The following is a 24,058-nucleotide window of genomic DNA, read 5'->3' on the forward strand; positions in this document are numbered from 1 at the left end:
CTGGCATGTACTATAGAAGCAGTAATACTGGCCACCAGTTTGACAACTCTGCACTAAATCAATCGACAACTTTTTCAAAGAACAAAAGTTTTCAGTTTTTCAGATGCATACATTCATTAAATCGTGGTAAAAAAAAACTCTTTGCAGGGTAATCAAACAACCACAGGGGGATAGTAGCCCGGTAAGCGATACAAAAATCTAAACAATGAATGCTGAATGAAAGGGCGAAATGATTACAATGTCAAAAAACCTAAACAAACACCACAAGCATCCATTTACGTTCTTCCTTTATTAATCTTCCTGTTTCCTCGATTTTTTGTGTCACTAAATTACAGCCTATTCTTAATTATTTTCAAAAATTTGTCACATTTTCATTTCTATGTACACGTTTAAAATTACCGCCGCCTTCCCGTATGCGTCCCAAGCGCGAGCACGCGCGCGCGTATTTGTGTGTGCATGTGTGTGCATTTATTTATTTTCCCTTCCTTTTACTCTCTGTATCTCTCGCTCTCCCTCTCTCCGCTCTTCGCTCTTTCTCGCATTTTTTCCCCCTTGTTTTAGTGCAATTGTTGCACGCCTGTACCACACGCATACATGTCAGCAATTCGTTACCCACCTATGTGTGCGTATAGGTATGCGGGCTAAATATACCTCATGCTTGCATATAAATATTTCCATATATATGTGTGTGTGTGGTTGTGCGGAAATAAGAGAAAGTGTGGGTATTGAGGGGGGGAAAAAGGAGGGTCGGTAAATGCAATTCGCATTGCATCCGCGTTGCAAGGGTTTAATTGTTTGTTTGTTTTTACGTGTGCTACTTCAAGGGAAGCGAGGCTGTTTGACAAACCCCACACAAATACACACACACACACATACATACGCACACACATACACACACACAGATACACTATCCTTATTACGCCGCTTTATGCTATCCACTTTTCCCTTTTTTCTCCTTTGCACAACAGTAGCAATGGAGTGGAGGAGGGGGACGGGGGGGGGGAGAGAAGGGTGCTAGTTGGGGTTGGGGGAAGCTAAGTCGGGTGTCCGTGCGGATCTCGCTCACAAACGGCAGTTTTGCAGTCCTACCCCCACCCATCCCACTGACCCTGCCTCTGGGCCAATGTTGGAGAACATCTGTTGGCTGCTTTACCCCAACTTCCCCTACTCCGTTTGGCATCCATCGATCTTGCATACAGCTAGGTGTCTGGGGAAATTGTGCTCCGCTTCGTTCGTGTTATCTTCTTCTTCTTCTGCTTCTTCTTCTTTGCAACGACATCCCTAATAATACCCTTTTTCTATACATACAGGCGCGGGGAAAGTCCGAGGACGAAACTGGACCATGTAGATGGTTTGCTTGGCTGCTCAACATGGCTTAACACGAAACAAAACACCTTAACGCCCTTTGGTAACAGACAGGGAGATAGAGTGAGACAGAGAGAGGGGCGATAAAGAGAGCGCGAGAGAGCTATAATACCTATACATAAAATGGCATAAACTACACATACACAAGGGGACCGTGGGGAGGGGTTGTTGCAGGGGTTGGGAACGATGGAAGGATGCGGGTGTCACAATAATGTCACTTTTTTGTTTGTTTTGTTTTGCTTTAGTTTACTTCCTCTCCTTTTCTCTCTCTCTCTACTACTACTAGGGTTGTCGCCTTTGTCTAATTCTTTGCCTTATTTTTTATCTTTTTTCTTTACCATTTTTTCCCTTCTCCCCACTCAATCAGACCGAAAGGTTTAAATTCGCCCGTTTGGCTTTGCCCTCCTTCGAAAGGCAAAAACATTAAATGCCCCACACCCCCCCCCCATTCCCTCGTGCCTGTGCAGAAAATGCAATCGTCCAACCCCACACACACCCACTCACACACGCGGGTTGCATTACTTTACAGTTCGATAATACATGTAAAGAGTAGCGAGTGGATGGGTCTGTGGTGGTGCTGTAGCGAGCGCGCTCCCAAACAATTTCCACTGCTGGCGGTCTCTTTATCGTTCGAAAACGAGACAAGAAGAAAACCAAAAACAACGCAAAGGGGGCCGTCGCAAACCATCGGGACACACCCGGTTGGAGGGGTGGGGAGGGTGGCACAGACCGTTTTTTTTATCGTCATACAATACATATTTATATATATATATACTTGTTTGTTTGGATCCCATTTTACCAATTATTTGTTTCCGTGTGTGTGTATGTGTCTTTTTTTTCTACGGTAGCTTTGCTTCGCTTACTCGTACCGAACGGGTTTTTTGTTAGTTTGTCTGTTCACTAGGGCGCCTGCGGGACCGACCACCAGCGGAGAGTTTCTTCGTTCCTAAAGTAAGCGAAATCAGGAATACAATCATGTTCGTGTGTGACGCAAAGTAGGGGGCGGGGGGATCTGTGATCTCCCCCCCCCCTCCCCCATGGCTACGTATTCGCTTGGCGTGTGTGTGTGTTTTTTCTTTTAATTTAATTTCTCCCTTTCTCTCCTTCTTCACGATCGAAATGTCTACTTTTCAACATTTTTGTTTTGTCACCTTTTTCCTGTTCCTTCCATTCGAGGGTAGTAGTAAAAGGAGGAAGTAGTACACATATTTTTTTCTCTTCTCTTTCTTTCGCACTCTCTCTTTCTTTCTCTCTTGCTTGCAAATTCTATAGTATCTTTAGTTTTATATATACTTTCATCTATTACCTTCCATTCCTAAAATGTTTTGACGACAGTCTTAAAAGCTCGAATCACCATATCTTTTCCATTGTTTTTTTTCCTCTTCTTCTGCTGCTGCTGCTTCATATTCGTTTTACACTGTTGAATAGGGTATAAACATCCTATTTTCTAATACCGTTGTTTTTTTTTTGTTTTTTTTTTGTGTTTTGCTGTGTGTTTTGCTTAGTTTCCAGTAGAGTGTTTCTGTTTTCCTTACTTTTTCCTCTCTTTTTTGTTCCTGTTTGCAAACTGCTAGTTGTATTTTGTTTTTTTTTGTTTGTTTTGTGTTTTTTTGTTTTTGTTCATTAAATTCTACACATCCTTGTAACTTTATGCCATGTTTTTAGCCTGCCAACCACCCGCTCGCTACTACTATTACTACCGCTGTTCGCTCTCTCTCTCTAATGCGGCCGTTTTTTTATTACTTGCTTGCAAATTATTACCTCAGTTCCTTGGTTTTTTTTTCTGTGTTAACAATTTATTCTCTTGCTCTCTCTCTCTCTCTCCTTCTTTTTCTCTTTTTACAACACGCTTCCATCAGTACACAAACACACACGCACACACACATACACATATCCTTACAGCACACATTCATAGGTATTTGGCGCCTGTGGTTTTGGCGTTGCACCCCGCATCGAAGTGGAATCGCCAACCGACCGTGTCCTCGCCCTGGGGGTTCGGTCTAATAATGAGTATTTTGTAGCTATCGAAGGGTTCCGGGCGCGGGTTCGGCCCCGCTCGTTCTCTCTGGTGCTGGGCTGTGCTGTGTGGTGTGCTCCCCTTTTGGTCTCACAACAACAACAAGAGAGAGAAAGAGAGAGAGAGAGAGAGAGAGAGAGAAAAAAAACCAATCCAATCCAAACCAAACATCGCAAGGAAGAATTTTGCGATGCTTTCCCCCAAATGCACTGAGTGGGGCGGAGGGGGGGGGGGAGGACAATCAGGCGCGTTTGGACTACTGCGACGACCGTGCGCTACATAAATACATCATCTACACTTAATGCGCAAACTATTCACTAACAACTAATCTAGCACAAGGTAAAGAAAGATTCAAATAGAATTAAAAAAATAAACATAATATAAACGTAAATCTAACATTGGAGCCCGCTTCACGATTCTAGGCAGCTTGTTTTATTTTGTATGTGGAGTTTGACAGTTCAGGAGGCTGAAACCATGTCAACACTCCAATACAAAACCACACACACACACAAAACTAGCCTTTTCAGTCTAGATTAATTCTGCCTAGAAAGCTAGAATTAGATTCGAGTACCTGCTCGAAAAACAGGGCAACACAAAATCGTCGTGTTTTTGCATTCTTCCCAAGGTGCGTATAAGAGATCAGGTAGGACGATGTTGTTGTATCGCAACAAAAATGGCTGTTGAGTCGTTCAGCGTTTGATTGAGCTTACAATTAGCAGTATTACACGTGTTTGTCAACCTTCTGTTAATTTTCGCCGGCAAGCTTAAAAGGGAAAGGGGCCCCTGTGTCGGGACTTGATGCAAGTCGATAGGGTGTGTTGGGGGGATGGGGGGGGATGCGTTATATAATACCTAGGCTCGTCTTCTTTCTCTCTCTCTCTCTCTCTCTCTCTCTCTCTCTCTCTCTCTTCTCAGCAGACCGGAAGAGCTAAGCGACAGACATGCAGCTTACAAACTAAACCGGAAGCGAAGCAGCCTTACACAAAAGGGGAAGGAGCTGGATGGCGGCGCTTTGTGCGGTGGTTTAGGTTTGGCGGAGAAGGTTGGACACTTAATATGCAAAATAAATTACAAAACACACTAAACATTGTGCTTAAAGCCGATGAGGGAGGGAATGGGTGCCTAAAACCACGTGTGTAAGCCTAACAGCCTATCTTTCGTGTGTGTGTGTGTGTCAGTGTGTGAGGCGTGAACGTTGTCCCCTTTCTTTTTGTGCGTACCCGTTGTGCGCCTCGTTCAAGCGCTTCCTGGTGTAGGCGCTCAACAAAACAAAATTATAACCCTAAAAAAACCCCTAGCGTCTGCGACTAAAAACAGCCGAAAGCTGTACTGTGATGGGCGGCATGTTACATTCACCTCTCTATGCTGTGTGTGTGTGTGTGTGAGTGTTTAGAGTGTGTGATGACGCTGAGGCCCTAGGTTAGAGACAACCACTTGGGGCGGGAAACGGTTAATGGAAAACAGAACAACAGAAAATCGGACGGAGTTCTCCCCAAAGAGAGACAGAGGGAGAGACAGAGAGAGAGACAGAGAGACAGCGAGTGATAGCGAGGATTTGTCATTCGAGCCACATTACTACACACATACACATACACACGCATCTCCGTTTTGGGGATTTGCCTCTCTTCCACTTGCAGCCATTATTACGCAACTAGACAGTGAACAGACACACAGGACACGCACATCCACCCACACACACACACAGAGATACAGAGGGTTGCTGCAGGTTGTTGGCCCAAATGTCCTGCCGACCTAAACCTCGCCAGCGGGACCGTCATCGTCGGTGGCGTCTCTTCGCTTGCGCTTGCGCGACTGGTTCACCTTCTTCTTGGTGAAGCGCACGTTGAACGGGTCCTCGAGCAGCTCCGGATAGCGGTCGATGTCGTGCACGTACTCGCCCTCGTACAGGTTCGCGTACCCGTTCTTGATGATCTCCTCCATCTCCTGCGCGTTCCACTCGTAGCTCGAGATGAGCCCGCTGCGCAGCAGCTCCTTCTCCCGGTGCCACGCCTTCCGCACCGCCTGCAGCTTCGCGTGATGCATCAGCCGCTGGCGCTCCTTCGCCGACGTCGTGCCGTACTTCAGGTTGATGATCGCGTTCGTCGTGTGTATCTTCACGTCCTGGTGGGCGGACGGTTTCGCCCCACCGCCGGGCGACCGGTCCGCGCCGGGACCGCCGGGGCCGCCCGGCCCGCCCGCCGACACCGGATCGTGGAAGGTGGTGTTGACCTGGCCCTGCAGCCGCTTCAGCTGCTGCCGGTCCTCGGCCGCCCGCCACGAGTCCTCCTTCACGAAGAAGAACGCGTCCTGCAGCGAGTTGTGCACGACGAACGTGAACGGCAGCAGCCGGGTGCGGTTAAACACGGACGTGTACACGTCCCGGTAGATCGGGTTCGCGGCCGGCACGCTCGACACGATCGCGTAGCCACCCTCCGGCTCGTCGGCGACGACGCGCGACACGATGATGCCGTGCCCGAACGGTGGATCCGAACCGGAGCCGAGCCGGAACGGCCCGATCGCGAGCGGGTCCGACTTGAGGCTGGAGCCGAAGAAGCTGTCCGGCAGCTGGAGCAGGTCCTGGCGCGTGCGCACCGACCGCTCCATCAGGTGGGCCATGAAGCCGGACCCGATGTTGATGCCGCCCGAGCCGCCCCGCTCCTCGTACTGCCGGCGCAGCACGTTCGGCGAGGCGAGCGCATTCTCCAGCCAGCTGCGCTGCTGGTAGAACCGGCTCGCGATCGACGCCTGCGGTATCATGTTGTCCAGATCGTACCCCATCAGCTGCAGCCAGTCGAGATGGTCGCGCGGGTGGTCCTGCAGCTGCCGGGGCGGATTGATCGGATCGTTCCCGTTGTACCGGTACAGGTGCAGCTTGGTCGGCTTGCGGATGCGCTGGTCCACGTGCTCCCAGTGCGGCGTCATCCACTGCCCGATCAGCGGGTCGTACACCTTCCCGTCCGGCATGTGCACGAGCGAGGTGACCTGGAGGAACGGGTAAGCAAAAAACAAAATTAGATAACATCCAACTGATCAGTCCCGACCAGGGCTGCAAAATGTCGTGAGCATCACGAGATATTCACCAACGAAAACAATGAACAATATCCATGGTGGCTTGATGCTCATTGCTGACACTCAAAAGATTCCTCCAGATTAATATCCAAAAGATTAATCTCCAAGGATTTATGAATCTCGAAAGATAAATTAATCTTCAAAGATTAAATTCATTAAAATTCACATCCTCATTCCAGGGATTGATGATTTTTTAGGGATGTATGATTTTCAAAACATTGTACTGGCGGGATCGCGCCTAACAACATGCCCGTCGTGGGTTTAAACCATGGACCGTCTCCCCGTTGCAAAACAAACTATCCGGCTGCTTGATACTTGCCAAAAAGTCTCGAAAGCCTGTATAGGCTGGCACGACTACGTAGGTTGCCATGACAAGAAGAAGAATAAGGAGAAGATCCAGCTCTATGTATCTTAGGAGTTGTATGAATCCATAGAGATTCGTGAATCTTTCGAGATGTATGAATCCCTAGTGATTCGTGAATCTTTCGGGATTCAGTAATCTTTGCAGCTGAGATTCAGATTCAGTGAATCATTTCAAAGATTCGTTCATATTCATGAATCTGAATCAGATTTGCCCAACACTAGTCTAGACATGCGAATTCTTGAGTCCAACGCGGTACTCAGACTGACAAGCAGAATTTAATGACGTCGCAAGCACAATCATGACTTTTTCTGGCTGTGAACAGTGCTGCCAAATGTCATTGTTACACTCACTCATGACTCATGACTGCAACGAAGCTCAAATCAGCTCACGTTCACAACTGAGATGATCAGAGGTGAGACTCAAACAGTTGGTGGACCTACCACATGCTTGGTGATATTTTGTTTAGCGCCCAACTTGGTCATGACATTTTCTGTCGCTGATCATCACGACACGAAAACAAATGACTGACTGAAGAGAAGATAAAATGTCCCCAAGCATGTGATGGTCGCACCAACTGTTTGCGTCTCACTAATGATCATCACAGTAGAGCCCGTGACGCTGACATGATTTTGTTTCAGCCGGAAGTAGTCATGACTATGTCAGTGACATTTTGCAAAACTGATCACAGTTTTAAAAAAAGTCATGACATAGTGACTGCCCAAGCGATGATCGCAAAAATGTCACGAAACATGCATTGGTCACACCAATCGTTTTGAGTATCACCTCTGATTATCACAGTTGAGTACGTGGATAGTCAGAGGTGATATGGATTTTGTTTCAGTAAGATTTTTTATGACATTGACAGTGACATTTTGCAGCACTCGTGCTGGATGCTTACCTGATCCAGTATACCGCCACAGAAGTCGATCGGCATGTAGAGGTACGGGTTCGAGTCGTACACGATGTGGCCGTACGGGGAGCGCATTATCTCCCGGATGCCCTCGCCGTACTGGTTGAAGATCATGACCGGCGTGCCGCACTGGTCGGTCGCGATGTAGTACCGGTACCGGTACACCTGCGCGTAGATCAGCGACCCGCGGTCGTCGTACGTGAGCGACATCAGCTTGCCGTCGCGCGGCGAATAGATGTGGCTGATCTCGCTGTGCCGGCGCTGGTTCGTGTAGAAGAACTGCGTCACGTTGCCAAAGTTGTCCTTGCGCGTGATCAGCCGATTGAGATGGTCGTAGAAGTAGCGTATGTCGAACCGGCCCCGCTTGGTCGCCCGTATCAGCAGCCCCTTCGCGTTGTAGTGGAAGCGCTCCTCGCGCGCGTTCTGCGCGACCAGCCCGCGCGGCTCGTACTTGTACTGCCCCTCGCCGAACTTCACTATCCGGTCCTGCGCGTTGTACTCCATCGGGATCGTGTTGCCGCGGTACGTGAGCGACAGCATGTTGCCGTTGTCGTCGTACCGGAAGCCCCACGGTTCCTGGGCCTCCACGCCGACCAGCTGCCCGTCGCAGTCCCACGTAAAGTTCTTCACGTTCGTGTACGTGTTCACGCCGACGTTGCGCGTGTATGTGCGCGTCTGCACGATGCGGCCGTGCAGATCGTGCGCAAACTCCATGCGGAACACCTCCATCCGGTGGATGGTGAGCGTCAGCTGCATCAGCAGAAACCTCCCGTTGACCGTGCGCATGAACGTGCCGGTCCGGTCGCTGACCGTCGTCGCATTGATCTGCCGGTCGCCGCCCCGCATCACCTCGAACTGGCCGATCGTGGCGAGCCGGCCCGTCCGCTCGTCGTACCCGAACGACTGCTGGGGCAGATTCTGTCCCCCGATGCGGCCACCGATCGAGGCGAGCCGGAAGTGGTCGTCGTACTCGTAGTTAAACTTCACGTTCGACAGGCCGCTGCGGGCGGAAAAGTCGATCCGCTCCTCGAGCAGCAGCTCGCCGACACAGTCAAAGTCCCACCGGAACTCCAGGTCGCGCTCGGTGTGGATGATCGCCATCGGCAGCTCGCAGGCGGGCGCCCCGCTCTGGTACAGGAACTCGTCCCGCCCGTCCCCGTGCACGATCTCCGAGATGCGGTCCTCGTCGTCGTACCGGTAGACGATGCGGGCCCCATCGCCCGGGAACACCGTCTGCAGCAGCACACCGCTGTGCGAGTAGTGCTGTAGGTAGGAGCGCGAGCTGCCCGGCGGGTTGTACGTGAAGCGCAGGAAGCCGATCGACGGCTGCAGGCTGAACGTGTGCTTGGTGCCGCTCGGCAGCACTATCTCCCGCAGGCCCCCGTTCCGGTCGTACACCAGCTTGTACTTGCGCTGGCTGCCGAGCGAGATCATCTCGAGCAGGTTGCCCTCGTTGTAGCTGTACGAGACGATGCCGTCCTGCAGGCTGCTCACCTCCGCCAGCCGGCCCTGCCGGTCGTAGTTGTACTTCAGCTCGGACGGGCCCCACTGCCAGCCCTCGATCCGGTTGAACCGATCGTACGTAATGTTGAGCGGGTAGTAGACGTCGCCCGCGCCGGGCGAAAACATCGTCGGCAGGCCGGACTGGTCGTACGACACCACCAGTATGACCTCGTTGTCCCGGTCGCGCAAAATTTCCCGCTGCGCAATCGGATCGTACTCGATGCGCAGCTTCTTGCCATCGTTCACGAAGATGTCGCGGCAGAGCATCTTCTCGCCCTTGGGGCCACCGCTGGCGGAGGCGGCTGCTGCTGCTGCTGCTCCACGGCCGTGGTGCTGCTGCTGCTGCTGCTGCTCGGTCCCTCCCCCATTGCAGCCCATCGCGGACAGGGCGTAGCTGGAGTACAGGTCGTTCGCCGCCCGGTCGCCCACGTGCAGCGACTGGTGGGACCACATCGGCAGCATCTCCGCCTCGGTCGGCAGGAACCGCTCCAGCCACGGGTGGGTCGCGACCGCGGACGCCTCCAGCCGTATGCCGGCCGGCAGCGACAGCGACACCGTCTGGTTGATCGAGCCGATGCGCCCGACCGTTTCCTTGCCGCCGCGCGCTATCGACACCGTCTGGATGCCGCCGGTAATCGAGTACTCGGTCGGCTTGGAGGCGCCGCGCGCCCCGAACGCCGACCGGATGCTGCTCTGCACCGACACGAGCAGATCCTCCTGCTTCGGCTTGGTCGAGCGGTCGTCGAACAGCGTGTGCACGTGCACGATCTCGCCGCTCGGCGCAATCACCTTCACGCACCGGCCAAAGTCGTCGTACTGGTAGATGAAGCTTTCCTGGCCCTCGGTGCGGCTGATCAGCAGCCCACTGTTGGACTCGTAGTCGAGCAGCACCTCCACCTTGCGGCCCCCGCCCGACCGGGCGCTCACCTTCGTCAGCAGCCCGCTCGGCGAGATCTTCAGCTCGGTCTTGTAGTCCTGCCCGTTCTCGATCGAGCTGACCACGTTGCTGTAGTCGCGCAGGAACTGGATCTTGTTGCCGGAGCTGTCCGTCACCGTCGACAGCTTGCCGAAGCTGGTGTTCTTCGAGTAGAGGAAGGAGTAGCGCGACTTGCCGGTGGACAGGTCGCGCGTCGCGATGTGCTGCCCGTACCGGTTGAACACGTACAGCTCGTTCAGCGGCGTGTACGGTATCTGGAACTCGCCGTTGCTGTCGTGCTGGGGCAGATAGTGCTCCAGGGCGAAGATTCGCAGCGAGCCTGAGTGGTGGGAGGGAAAGATTAGATTAGCTTTTTGACGTTTGCCAACAATTTCTACACCGTTGCGGCTCTCACCTTGATCGGCCACATTAATCACACCGTCCTGGGCGACCGCAATGGCCGAGATCGACTGGAAGCGAATGTTGGAGGACAGGATCGTTTCCCCGGCGGCACCGCCATTGCTGGCCGCACCGAACGCGGACGCCGTGTCGGGGTACTCCTTCCGCCCGCTGGCCGTATCGTTCGCGTGCTGGCACACACAGAACGGACCGCCGCTACCGTCCGGCCCGACCGCTCCCCGGTCCGTGCTGGAGGGGCTCTGGCCGCCGTTCGTGCCGTTCGCTGGCTTGCGTCGCGAGTAGTTGAGCGTTTTACCCTGACAATCGCACTCTTGGCTGTTTTTGAGGAGAAGCGGGAAAAGAGGGTGAAACAATTGTGTGAAAAGAAAACAAACTGTGCGCAATTCGCATCCCCCTCCACCGTACTACTGGTGGGAGCTCGGAATCGGACCTACCCGGATCTGATTCCTTGTTCGGAATCAATTCCGGAGTCGATTCCAATGGCTGGAATCGATTCCAATTACGAAGCTGATTCCGGACCCGAGAAGATTCCGGAACTGATTCCGGAGCCGTTGCCGGGACCGATTCCGGAGCCATTTCTAAAGTTGATTCCGGAGCCGATTCAGGAAATTGCTCCGGAATCGATTTTGGAATCGGAATCGAATCCGGAATCGAATCTGTAATCGGAATCGGATCCAGAATCGGAATCGGATCCAGAATCGGAATCGGATCTAGAATCGGAATCGGATCCAGAATCGGGATTGAATTTGAAATCGGAATCGGATCCAGAAACGGATTCGGATCTAGAATCGGAATCGGATCCAGAATCGGGATCGAATCTGAAATCGGAATCGGATCCAGAATCGGAATCGAATCTGAAATCGGAATCGGATCCAGAATCGAAATGATCTCCGGATTCGGAATCGATGTCGGAATCAGAATCGGCTCCAGAATCAAAATCGATCTAGGAATCACAATTTACTCCGGGAAAGGAATTAGAATTAACTCCAGAATTGGAATTAGCTCCGGAATGAGAATCAGTTCTTCAATTGAAATAAGTAGCTTCTATTAGTTAATAAATCAGTCCGGCAATCTCTATGAGAATGGATCGTTTACAAGTAAATTTTGATTATTTGGGACTATCAATACGTCATTGGATCCAAGCGTCTATTATTATAAGGAGCCAATTCTGAATACGGAGACGATTTCGCTTTCGGAACCGGTTTCGATTCCCGAGCCAATACTGGAGCAGATTCCTATTCCGGAGCCAATACCGATCCCGGAACCAATTCCGCAATCGATTCCAGACAATGATTCCGAACCTGATATCCGGAAACGATTTTAGAAAACTTCCGAGCTAGCCCAAATCGATTCCAATTTCGAAGTCGATTCTGGATTCGGAGCCAATTCCGATTTCGGAGCCGATTTCGATTCCAGAAACCGATTCCGATTCTGGAGCCGAATCCGATTACGGAGCCGATTCCGATTCTGGAGCCGATTTCGATTACAGTAACGGATTCCGATTCCGGAACCGATTCCGATTCCAATAACTGATTCCGATTCTCGAGCCGATTTCGATTCCACTAATTGATTCCGATTCCGGAGCCGATTCCGAAACCGATTCCGAAACCGATTCTGGAATCAATTGCGGAAACTGATTCCGGAGCGGATTCAGGAATCGATTCCAAAAATTGCTCCCAGACCTACTATCTGGAATTGATTCCAAACAACTTCGGAGCTAGCTCGAACGATTCCGATGAAAACCTCCTTTTTTTTTCAACACTACACCGTACCTTCCGTGGTCGATTTTGCCCGCAAACTGCTTCATGAAGCCGGTGGACGACTCGATCACCTTGATCGTGTTGATGCGCTTCGAGTTGGTGTCGGCCACGTACAGGTCGCCGTTCGGGCCGAACGCCATCGCCAGCACGGTGCCGAGCGGTTCCTCGGCCGGCGCCGTCCGGTTCATGCCGGCCAGATGGTCCTCGTTGCAGTGCAGCGGTATGCCGGCGATCACCTTCACCTTCATGTCGGAGGTCAGCTTCAGCACCAGCCGGTCGTCCACGAAGTAGAGCGAGCCGTCGAGCGGGTTCAGCGCGAGCGCCGTTGGCCACTGCAGCTGCACCTGCATCGCGCGGGCCGCCCCCCGGCACGGTACCGGGCTCCACCGATTTTGGTGACCGTGGTGCCCGATCAGCGTGTGGATCGTACCCTTCGGATCGACCGCCCGTATGTTCGTCCCGTCCGCAATGTACATCGTGCGGTCCGCCGCTATCGCCAACCCTTTCGGATGGGACAGGCGCGCCTCGATGGCGGGCCCCCCGTCGCCACAGTTCTGCTCGTCGCCCGGGATGCACCGCTGGCCGCTGCCCACGATCACGTCGTAGTTCGAGGACGGGTCCTCCACGTTCTCCAGCGACACGATCTTCAGTATCTTGTGCTTCTCCGAGTCGGAAATGTACAGCTGGCCGTCGGCGGGCGACACCGACAGATAGTACTGGTAGGAGACGCGCGTCGTGTCGAGCTGCAGGATCGTGAAGATGCTGCCGTTGGTCGTGATGCGCCGGATCAGGTTGAAGTCGCCCACGAACAGGCTGCCGTCCGGGCCGGACGCTAGCGCGACCGGCGTCAGCAGCTGGCCGCTCTTCGACAGCCCGTTGCAGTGGTCACGGCACATCAGCGTGCGCTGCTGCCCGTCGCCCAGCACGCCCCGCACGATGCGCGGGAACTCCTTCAGGTGGATCGTCGCCCCGTCGCCCTTCTGCAGGATGCCCTCGTGGAAGTTGTAGTGATGGTGTATGTCCAGCCCCCAGCCGCCGATGTCGGAGATGTCCACGTCGAAGCCCTGCAGCTTCACCGTGCGCGTCTCCCACACGATGCCGCGGCAGGTCGCGTGCTCGTACCCGATCGAGATGCGGGCTATCGCGATCCCGTACACCTTCTGCTTGAACACGTTCCGCTTGTTCCAGGCGAAGATGTGCCGCAGGTTCGGGTCGGCCTCGTACGTTTTCACGTGCAGCGAGCCCTCGATCTGGACGCCGACGTGCACGTGCGTGAGCGTGTCCGGGATGCGGTCGTGCGTCAGCTGCATGCGCACGATCGACCGGTAGCCGGACGCTTGGGACGATTTGTACAGCAGGTGTATCTCCGACCCGGGTATCTTGAGCGACTCTTGCACGACCTGTGGGTTTTTGGAGGGAGTGGGTTCATCAATCAATTCGATTTAAAAAAAGGGGGCGTCCATACAGCCGCTCGCTTCACATTACCTGCGTTTCTGCGAAGATGAAATTTTTACCAGGAACCGAACCGATGCCATTCGGCATCCAGGTGCTGGTCAGATGGGGACTCAACAGCTCGTGATCGTGCTCGAGACAGATGGCTATCGGCGACGGATTATCCTCCAGGAAACGGTAGTGCGATGTGCTCAGGAAGCTGTACGCAAGGTTGGATGGGACCGATCTGTGTGGGAGGGGTGGGTCGAAAGAAACGATAATATAATAAGCACACCAATAGAGCAAAATAGGCTGTGTAACGTACATGAAGGAGATGTCATCGTGCTCGTCATTATCGTTAATCTGCATCTGAACTGGCGGCAGGACGACAATCTGCGAAAAAGAAAATGCAAAAATACAGCAAATGGCTTAGCCCGGTTGCCTTCCAACACAGTCACGAGCAAATTTCCCTGGGGGGAAGCGCTCCTTTCCCCGTCCCTACTGCCCAACCTACTACCAAAACCAAACAAACCGGTACTACGGGCTTATGTCTAGTATAGTCTAGCTTACTTGGTTCCAGGGTACAAATACTGTGCGTGTAAGCGGCCGGAACGGCGAACGCTGAAACTGGAGCGTCACGGCGCCACCTCCATTCACCAGCACGTCAAACCTGGAAAGAAAGCAATGAAGCGAAAGGAGTTGTTTGTATCCTGCTGTTCCGTCGCTGCTGGTAACCGTTCTACTTACCATCCGCCCTGCCGGGTGAGCGTGAATCCAAAGCGCGAGTCCCGATCCACCGACACGCGTATGCCGATGATGCCAAGACCCTGCGGCGTCACCACCTGCCCGCGCATGACCGACACTCGGCTGAGCGTTCCGAAAGCGCGTTATGGAGATGATTGTTTTTTTTTTTCGGTTTTCCAATTTTACGATCGCATTCGATTGTTGTGGGTATGACACACACACACACAAACAATATCCGCAAGCCAGCCGGCGCGCAGAGAGAAGAACGAAGAAGAGAACGGTCCATCAGTATGCGTTGATTTGACGCCAATGTACACAAATAAACGGATGGTAGGAAACAGAAATGAAAACATCCATATTAAAGGAATGAAGAAAATGAACTTAACCGTACGGAAAACAACTAAAAAACTAGGTTACGGAATGAGTGTAAAACATAACAACGTTGAGATAGAGAAAGAGAGAGAGAGAGCGAGAGATAAAGAGATGAACGATAGTTGGTTTTGGTAAATTGCGGGATAGTTTTTTTTTTCTTTTTTTTTTTTAATTCACGCAATAGAGAGTAGTTTTGAAGAATGATGGAAAGATAAATTAAGAAGAAAAACAAAAACAAACGTAACGCATAACGCAATAGACTCTGCCTTTCGTGACTCGCAGGAGGGTCAATTGGGGAAGGTTTTAAATATTTAAATATTGGAAGAAAAAAAAACAAACTTAAAACATTCTTTCCTCGACAACGTTCAAGACAAAGTACACGACGTACGCGAGCATTATGGGGGAGGAAAGAAAAGGAGGGAAATTAAACAAAAAATGTAGAACTATGAGCAATTCCACAGTTGGCAACTGGTACCGTAGAGTACAACGAAAAACAAAATAAAAAAATATCAGAAAAAAAGAAAACCAATTAATAGTGGAACATTCTTAAACAGTGATGACAAGAGTAGAACAATGACAACAAAACAAAAAAGACTAAATATTATTTGCTAAAGTATATGAGTAGAAATACAGTAGCTAAAATATAGTATTCAAATGTGTACTCTGTTAAGACATATGGTTTATATATAAATATGTTAGTGTACCTTCATTATATTGGCATCAGAAATTGGAACCCAAATAATAAAACAAATGAGCATACAAAAACATAAAACAGCAACATTCTAGCAATTGCAATGAAACAGCAAACACAATTGAAGAAATTAGATTTCCAAAATGGGCAAAAACTGAGATACTGAGGACAGATGAAAATATATCGGCTAATGTATCAAACTAGTATTTGAGTCTTACGAAAAGCCATGAAAGGTTTCAATAAATTTGGCTAAATCGATTTTCATCATTTACGGTAATATTTGAAATGCAAAGCAAATTTGATGGAGCAAAATACAGATTTACTGCCGACGGTAATTTTGTGACGTTATCCTTTGCCGCTTTGGTGATGCAATCGTTACCCAGCAAACATTGGCTGGTAACGTTATAATGGTGAAGCGTTACCTTGGCGCAGCACAGTGTTCGCTAAAAGTAACATTTTGTTGCTCTGAATGTTGCAACGGCATTTTTTAAACTTTAAATTGCATATGAAATTTAAAACAAAACAAAATTGCTGCTCCATACACAATTGCTAGAACCTTGCCCATTTTCCCCCTGGTACGGCGACGAGACCAAAATCATACATCGTAAAAAAACTGCACTAGCTCAACAGTGTGGCTCAGCTATACGAGATTTTTATATTAGCTACGGTTTTGTTTTTGTTTTTCCTCCTTTGAAATGCACATTGAAACTCAGAATTTAGACACATGAAAAGTAGCTGGCGCGCGCGCGTGGCGGTTATGACGGCATGACGGACCCTTCGAAAGATTGTACATTTACAGCCCCTCAGAGGTTTCAACATTGAATGTCACAGGCATGCAAAAAATAAGACAATAGTAAAACAAGAAAAAAACCGACACAAAAAAAACAAAGCCAAAGCACCCACAATGCACATAAAGTACGGGCGCTTTTCCGGACGATTTTTTGTTTTGTTTTTTTTTTTTTTTGCTTTGAGCAAACCCGTTTAATTTCGGCCCTCCTCTACCCACTGCATCGGCTCTGCTCTGCTTCTCATGCTCATAAACCACGCACACAGTTGCATACACTAATACATGGACATTCATATCTAATTCGGCGATGTTACGTCACGTTACGTAACGGTGCGTTACACAACATATCCCTCTCGGACGGTCACAATGCCGAACGTTTAGCAACTTGCAAGGAAGTCGCACACAATGTATGCAATATCGTTAGAGCAGTCGTTTCGGTGTTTGTTTGCTGGGTGTTTTTCCTGAAGAACATTGGGCACAAATTCTTCAAATTTAATATTGTATAAAAAAACTCTACTTATTTACATTGAAGCTTTGTATACAACAATAAAAATGCATTTTTTTGGGAAACAAGAGTATAAAGAAATAAACTTAATAACAATGTTGCATTAAGAACGCGTGTTCCAATCTACAATGACCATTTTACTGATGCAAACCTCCACATGTTTTGTGAATTAATGATTTGTGCAAAAATAATCAATTATTGAAGTTCTATATTAAAGTTCCGATTTTTTTTTAAATATTTTGATTGATTCTATTTAGCAACAACAAAAAATAACGCGAATCACTTCAATCCAAGTTTGCTATACACAGATCACTTTCCAACAGCGAGTGAGAATTGGGAAAGAAAGGGTTAGAGATTCATTGCAAAATGCTACATTTTATCAATTCACTATCAACGCGCTAGGGTTCAGCATTGCATACAGCGGAATTGATTTTGTTGGTGCCTTCCGTCTTCAACATACACTATCAGGATATAGTGGAAAAAGTTCACCTCTTGCAACGTAAAGATATTGCACCACTTTCAATGAACAGAACGGTTTACGGCTGTTGGTATAGTTTTGCATTCCCGGGTGCAATATCAATATAACGCGTTACGTAACGCTATACCACACTACCCTCGCCGTCATCTAATCATCCCAAATTGATCAAAACATTATACTGATAAAACTAAAACGTTTTCGATAGCAGATTCAGTGAACTACTTAACACGTTACGTAACGCTTGCACGAAACGTTACGCCCGAATGGTAACGAATAAAACAGGATTTATTTGAACAAACAAAATAAAGAAAGAAAACAATTGCTCTAGATAGAAATACGATAGAAACACCTCGATTAAAGTATGCACTACTAGTAATCATTCATGTACTGATTCCACTCGCTCTGCTAGTCGGGCGACAACAATACAGCTATATGTGTAGGATTTAAAGTATGAAATTAAATTATTTTGAAAAGAAAAAAAACAATGCGCAAAATCAAGCTAAAAGCAGAAGATATTTATGTATATATGCATATAGTACGCAAAGTTAGCTAATGCGCGACCGTTTGAAGCGAGAAAGCGGCGAGAAAGAGGTGTAATAAATGGTCAAATATTTGCGTAACGATCAAAATTACTATCACAAATACGCGAGGACGCGTGGGTAATTGGTATGATGGTAAACCGTCCGATCATTTGCTGAACGTTCGGGATCATTGCACGTTGCCCGCTCTCCCCATCCGCATGAAGGAGAGTTCGGCAAGCGATAAGGAACCGTAAAACGAATATATTTATATACATACACCGCGTACAATCTCTTGTCACAATTATGTGTCTGTTTTTTTTTTTTCTTTTTTCGCTCGGGTTGGTTTGGGTATTATTGGTCTTACAATATTTTCGAAGGGCCTGTCCAACACACCACCACTAAGCTGTCGCACAATTTGCCTCTAGTTTTCCAGTTGTCTTATGCATTCCACAACAAAACTACTTCAGATTGGCTCGCAATCGTTAGCGAATTACGAGTTCGATTTTAAATAGCTTTTGTTTTTCGTTTGCTTCATATTTTGCTTTGGTTAACGTTTTAAGTATATTTTTTTTTTTACTTTGCATTTTCAAGATCGGAAAGTGTAGGATATTAAAATGTTCCAAAATTTCGCAGCACATGGAGGGTATATACATAGAAACATATGACAGACGCAGACAATAATGAGGAATGGGGGGAATCAGAACAGGGACAAATGGATAGGAGTTGTTTTTTGTTTGTTTGTTTTTTTTTTTTAGGTTCAGGAAGGTGAGATAGGAAAACATTTAAGGAAACACGGAAGGGATGAGTTAGGAAAAGCCTCTAACTAGTTTAACTATTTATGCTGGTTTAATAAATAGTAACGTGAAACTAGTTCTCGTTTCTCTTCCTTTTTTTTCTTTTCTGTGTATAATCGAAGGTTGATGTTTTTTTTAATGTTTTTTTTTTACTCTAACTTATTTGCCTTTATTTTCTTCTTTATGTGTTGAACCTGTTCTTTTTTATCTCTCTCTGTTCAATTTCACTAGAACAAAAAAAATCGTGCAACCAATACAGAAGTGGGAAACTGGTATCAACTTTAAGGATCCAAAAATGAAAAACTGATACAAGTAGAACGAATGAACGATGAATAATACAAAGAGTAGCAAAACATAATATTAAAAAAAAAACGAAGAGAAAAGTAATGGAACGTATAATCCCGAGTTTGGAACATATTAAAAAAAACTTCTAAATAGGCATCTGCACATAAATGAGTGATAAAAGAAGAAAAATGCATAAAAAATAAACACTAAAACACTGAAAACAAAGAAAACAAAACAAGAATTAAACAAATGTAACACACGCTCAGACAGATGCACTTTTTAATGCACCCATCAATGAACGAGATAATAGACCGAGAAAGCGAGAGACAGAGAAAGATAAAGGTAAGGAGATCAAAACATAAAACCAAAAACAAGACGAAAAACTAAGAAAAAAAAACTAAATTAAAATAAAAAGATCCGGGTTTTTCTTGTTGTTTTTTTTTTCCTTTTTTGTTGTTATTGTTGTTGTAATTCGCCCTCCCCACTAGTAAAGATGGTGAATTAAATATACAAATAGTATAGTAGCACATCGAAAAAAAATCCCCGGGCTCGAACAGAAAGTGTGGCATCATATCATATAGTAAATGTCGGTGTATGGTTTTTTTTTGTTTATACATTAAATCGTGTTCGTTCTACCATGGCATTCGGCATTTCAGAATCATGTCAATCACGTGGACAGTATACGTTTAGCAAAACCAAAGAAACATTGACTAAAAGGACAACACACACAGAAACAAAAGCCAAAGATACGTATATGGACAGAAAACGGGTAACATGAAACGTTTCCTAAGAAGGCAGATGAGTTTATGAAATCATAACGATAATAGAACAAGTAATGTGAAACAGAATATGCTTGGGCGGAGATGAGTCTGTGTGTATATGTTTGTGTGAGTGTGTGGATGGATGATGGACAAGAATTAATGTTTTTTTTCTTCTTCTATATGTTGCTGTATAGACGAAAAATACATACATTACGGTACTGTGTGACACCGTTACAGACAATTGTTAGTTATCTGAAACCCATAATATATGTATAATGCGTGCAATGATGTCGTTGTGTGTGTTTTTTTTTTCTTGCTGTTAATGTTGGATTTGCAATGGGAAAAAAGTCGCAGAAACACAAGAGAAATTATAAGATGAACCATGGATCGGGAAGGCCGGTTGTGCGTGTTTCGTGAGGGTGGAGGAGCGCGGGCAACTGGTTTTGGTTTGTGGGCGATACGAAGAGAGTACGAACAGAAACAAATGTGGGTAGAAAACAAGTAACGCTTTTGAAACATTCGGTTCAAAACGAAAAGAAAGTGGCATGAAATTAAATAAGATAATAACAGCAACAAGACGAACAGCAGCAACTGCGGCTTTGCAAGACTTACCACGGTGTGAACGAGTTCCAGAACTCACTTTTAATTAAAAATTAATAACGTATCGTTTTTTTTTTGTTACGTAAGGAACAAACAAATAACAATTATCGACGGTTTTTTTTGTTTTTGTTTTGGTTTTTGTTTTGTCATTTTTGCAATGGTGGATGAAGAGAGATGGGGAATAGAAAAGAACGGAGAACGAAGTTTATGGATTAGTTCTTTACGTACGTCTGAGCAGTTGGAGGAGAGATAGTGAGTGTGTGTGTGTGTGAGAGAGAGAGAGAGAGAGAGTGGTTACGCTTTGCTTGGTTTCTGAGTTTGACTGATTTTAGGTTGACTAAAGTGAATTAAACACGCAACCAAAACAAAACAGAACGGGAACGGGATGAGGATCTTGTGTCTCATTTTATTCTTTTTCGTCTTCTTCTTCTGGGCTCAGTTTTCAAACAACACTCATAGAAAAAGGGGGGGGGGGGGATGAAGGATCAGGGTGAACACACGTTGCTCATCCTTGGCCACTTGCTTTGACGGGACTATGTTCAGGTAAAGCTGAACGCGCATTGTTATGCTCAGTGCGGAGAAAATTCCTTTTCCGTCCAGCACACCAGTCACCAAAAAAAGAAAGAAAAAAAGCGGAACCGATGTGTCTCCAAAGAGAAGGACGAAAACGACAAGAAGGCAAGCAAGTGGTTCTGAAACTAAAAGACCAAAACTAAAGATAAACCGAACGGGGATATATGTTTGGGTAGTTTTGGGGGGGTAGTTTTAATATATTTATTTTTTTTAGAGGAGGTTATGTGAAACTGCTACACAGACACGCACAGCGGCGTTAGCAGCTTTTCTTAAATAAACATAAAAATAAAAAAACGGGATTTCATTGTTCAAAAACTAGGAACAGAAAAAAAAGCTTCGTCTTGGTTGTTTCAACGGATTTTGCTGTATAATTTGAGAGGGTGGGCGTAGGTGGGCGGGTAGTTAGTTAGTTAGTAGTATTGTACTTGTTTCATTACTCCTTTTGTTTCCTTCCTGCTATTTGGCCATCGCTAGGCGACTTTGCTAGCTTTTTTTTTGGTTGTTTTTCGAAACGAAGAAAAGAAAACAGTAGATGACGTAAACGAGAAACGTAAAAACAAAACCGAAAAACAAACGAACAAACACAAAACAGAAGAAAACGTCACAATAATTCGAACAACACACACAGAACACAAATAACATTAGACAGATACAACTCGTTCATTCATCCAGCATTCACACATTGTCAGTTTTTTTTTTGTTCAACCACACACGCACACACTCACTGTTGTTTGCTGTGCAACGGTTTGTACTTTCGGGTTTTTGTTCTTTCTCTTTTTTCGTTGTTGTTGTTGTTGTTGTTTTTGTAGCTAAATTTGCACTTTACATTGGTTGTCTTTGTTTGATGCGTTTGTATGCTTTGCGGATCTTCTACTCGTGCCAAAGAAAATGAGTTAGAATGTTTCGTTTCGCCTTTCTTATGACGTAAGACTTCAAGCTGGTTTCAAGTATTCTCTTTAATTTTTTTTTGTTGATACCAAAATATCACACGTTCCATTCCGTAAGGTGTAATGGAAAACTATCGCTCCGAGAAAAATCTACAAATTCCCATCCATAGTGCAACAAATGGTGGACCCAGTTATTCATGTATGAATCTCACCTCGGTAAAAAGTACTTATGTCCCAGGCTGCACGCAAGTCTTGAAATTGCATGCAAAATGACTAAACATATCGTCAGGATTGGACCACGGATGTACGTTAAACGTATTTTATAAACTTAAATCATTATCATTTAAAAACGGGTGAAAAGAACTTGCAGGATTTTTCAGGAGTCCTGAAAAGACTCTTTTTTGACTCTTTCTGACTTGAAATTAACTTAACGTAATAGGAATTGGGCTCTAAAGCACCCTTGCTGGACAAATCCAATAGGAATTTTAAGGAGCCTGTCCAAAAAGAGTGCCAGAGTCCAAATTCCATCACATGAGATTCACTTCCCATAAGAAAGAGTCTAGGAAGTATCCCACAGCTATGAGAACTCCTGGAAAACCCTGTTTAACCCAGGTTGCACGCGAGTCTTGAAATTGCATGCAAAATGAGTAAAAAAAACCGGCAGGATTGGGACACGGATTACGTAAAACGTATTTAATAATGCTAAATCGTGAAAATTTAAAACCAATTTCATTTCCAATCCAATCGGGGATTTTGCATGCAACTTTAAGACTTGCGTCCAGCCTGGGTTATAAGTAATTTTTGCCCTAGCACACCAGGCTGAGAAGCTTCCTCTCCAACGGGGAAAGCCAAGCAAAAACAAAATAGAAACAAAATCTTGACATCCTTTCAGACCGACCAGTCTCAGTGCCAATCCTGTATTAAGGACATTCAAAGAAAAAAATAAACATCAATTATCTCCCGGTTGTCGCGCAATATTCCCTCAATATCCTCCCATTACTCCTTTGCTACTTGAGTTGAAAAGCAATATTTTAAACAAAAACAACATATCAGAAAGTTGAAACGAAAACGAAACACACAAGGCTCTTTACCGCAATACGCATTTTAGTGTTTTGTTCAAATTTGAACAATTTCTTAACCTCGCAAACACTTATGTGTTTTTGGTAAGTGATTTGTGTCGCAACTTGAGGGTTGAAATTGCGCTACTGTTTGTTTGTTTTTTTCTCTCTCTTTTTTCACTTTGTTTTTACTTTTTGTTCGCAGTGTTCTGTATTGCATTTTCCAACTCAAACCCGCGGCTTTCGAAAGCGCAAACATATGACTACTCAAAAGATATTGGAAGGAAGAATAAAGCTAAGCTTTTAATTTAAAAAAATAAATAAACAAAAAAACCGAAAACATTTAACGACGAAGCAGTAGCAGCAGTGGCTTACGAATCTTCCCTGTCAGCACCGGAAAAGGTAAGCGACGCAATCGCGACGACTGCGACGCAACCATTTCGCACTACTACTAGGCTAATACGCCTTTTTTCCGTTTAGTGTTAATTCCATAAACAACGAAAAAAACGAAAAAAAAGTAATACAAAAACAAAACACGTTAATAACAAAGGTGAAACGGAACGCAATCACAACAATTTAAATCAAGGATGAACACGGGAACGCATCTCAGAATAGAAAAGCGACAACGAAACGAAAGTTCAGAACAGAAACTTCTAACATCAACAACAAAAAACCAAAAAACGAAAACATAAAAAACACACACTTCTTCACACTTTCCGGTAGAAAAAAAATAAACAGTTGACCTGAACTGTTGCAAATGAACACAAAAAAAACAATACAAGTATAAACACGCCCTAGAGATAATAGAAAACTGTGACTGAAAATTATTCCGATTTTACTTGCGTTAATTTTCTGGTAGTTGTTGTAATGTATTTTTTTTTTGTTTCGGTTATTGTTGTTTGTTTGGTTGGTTGTTTGCTTGAGTTTACTTGAGAAAAGGGTTTGGTAATGGGGAATCACACACATGAACAATCAAGAATTTGGGGGGGAGTTTCAAAAGACACACACAAGGTTAGGTTGATGAACAACATTAGACGAAACACAATCTTTGCCGCAGCCGACCGGCCGACGATTAATGTGCTGACGCCGCTTCGCACCCGAAATTCGCACACCCTCGGCTCCTCCCCCCCGCAGACCCCGCGGAACAGGGTTTTGTCGGGGCGGAGGGCGGGCTGGCGTACCGTGGCGTTGCAAATCGGAAGCAAATCACTCGCCGGCTCCGGCAAACGGCAAAGGGGAACGGGGGA

At 46.6% G+C, this 24,058-nt stretch overlaps 1 protein-coding gene across 4 annotated transcripts in view; it reads right to left on the bottom strand.

Moving 5' to 3' along the window:
• Positions 1 to 1,712: 1,712 nt before the first annotated feature.
• LOC121598408 (teneurin-a) overlaps positions 1,713 to 24,058 on the bottom strand; it is a 38,027-nt gene continuing 15,681 nt past the window's right edge. For 2 of the 4 annotated variants that reach the window (XM_041925236.1, XM_041925218.1), the window contains 9 exons: positions 20,306 to 20,332; positions 14,503 to 14,622; positions 14,326 to 14,425; positions 14,081 to 14,148; positions 13,810 to 14,002; positions 12,337 to 13,724; positions 10,560 to 10,879; positions 7,714 to 10,484; positions 1,713 to 6,364 (listed from right to left, as the gene is read on the bottom strand). In XM_041925236.1, coding sequence (XP_041781170.1) covers positions 5,135 to 6,364; positions 7,714 to 10,484; positions 10,560 to 10,879; positions 12,337 to 13,724; positions 13,810 to 14,002; positions 14,081 to 14,148; positions 14,326 to 14,425; positions 14,503 to 14,622; positions 20,306 to 20,332 — 6,217 coding nt within the window. In that variant the 3' untranslated portion in view covers positions 1,713 to 5,134. The remainder of the gene's footprint in view (positions 6,365 to 7,713; positions 10,485 to 10,559; positions 10,880 to 12,336; positions 13,725 to 13,809; positions 14,003 to 14,080; positions 14,149 to 14,325; positions 14,426 to 14,502; positions 14,623 to 20,305; positions 20,333 to 24,058) is intronic. The other 2 variants (XM_041925247.1, XM_041925228.1) reach the window with 1 other exon arrangement.

The sequence above is a fragment of the Anopheles merus genome, chromosome X, assembly GCF_017562075.2.
Source record: "Anopheles merus strain MAF chromosome X, AmerM5.1, whole genome shotgun sequence".
Taxonomy (NCBI): Eukaryota; Metazoa; Arthropoda; class Insecta; order Diptera; family Culicidae; genus Anopheles; species Anopheles merus.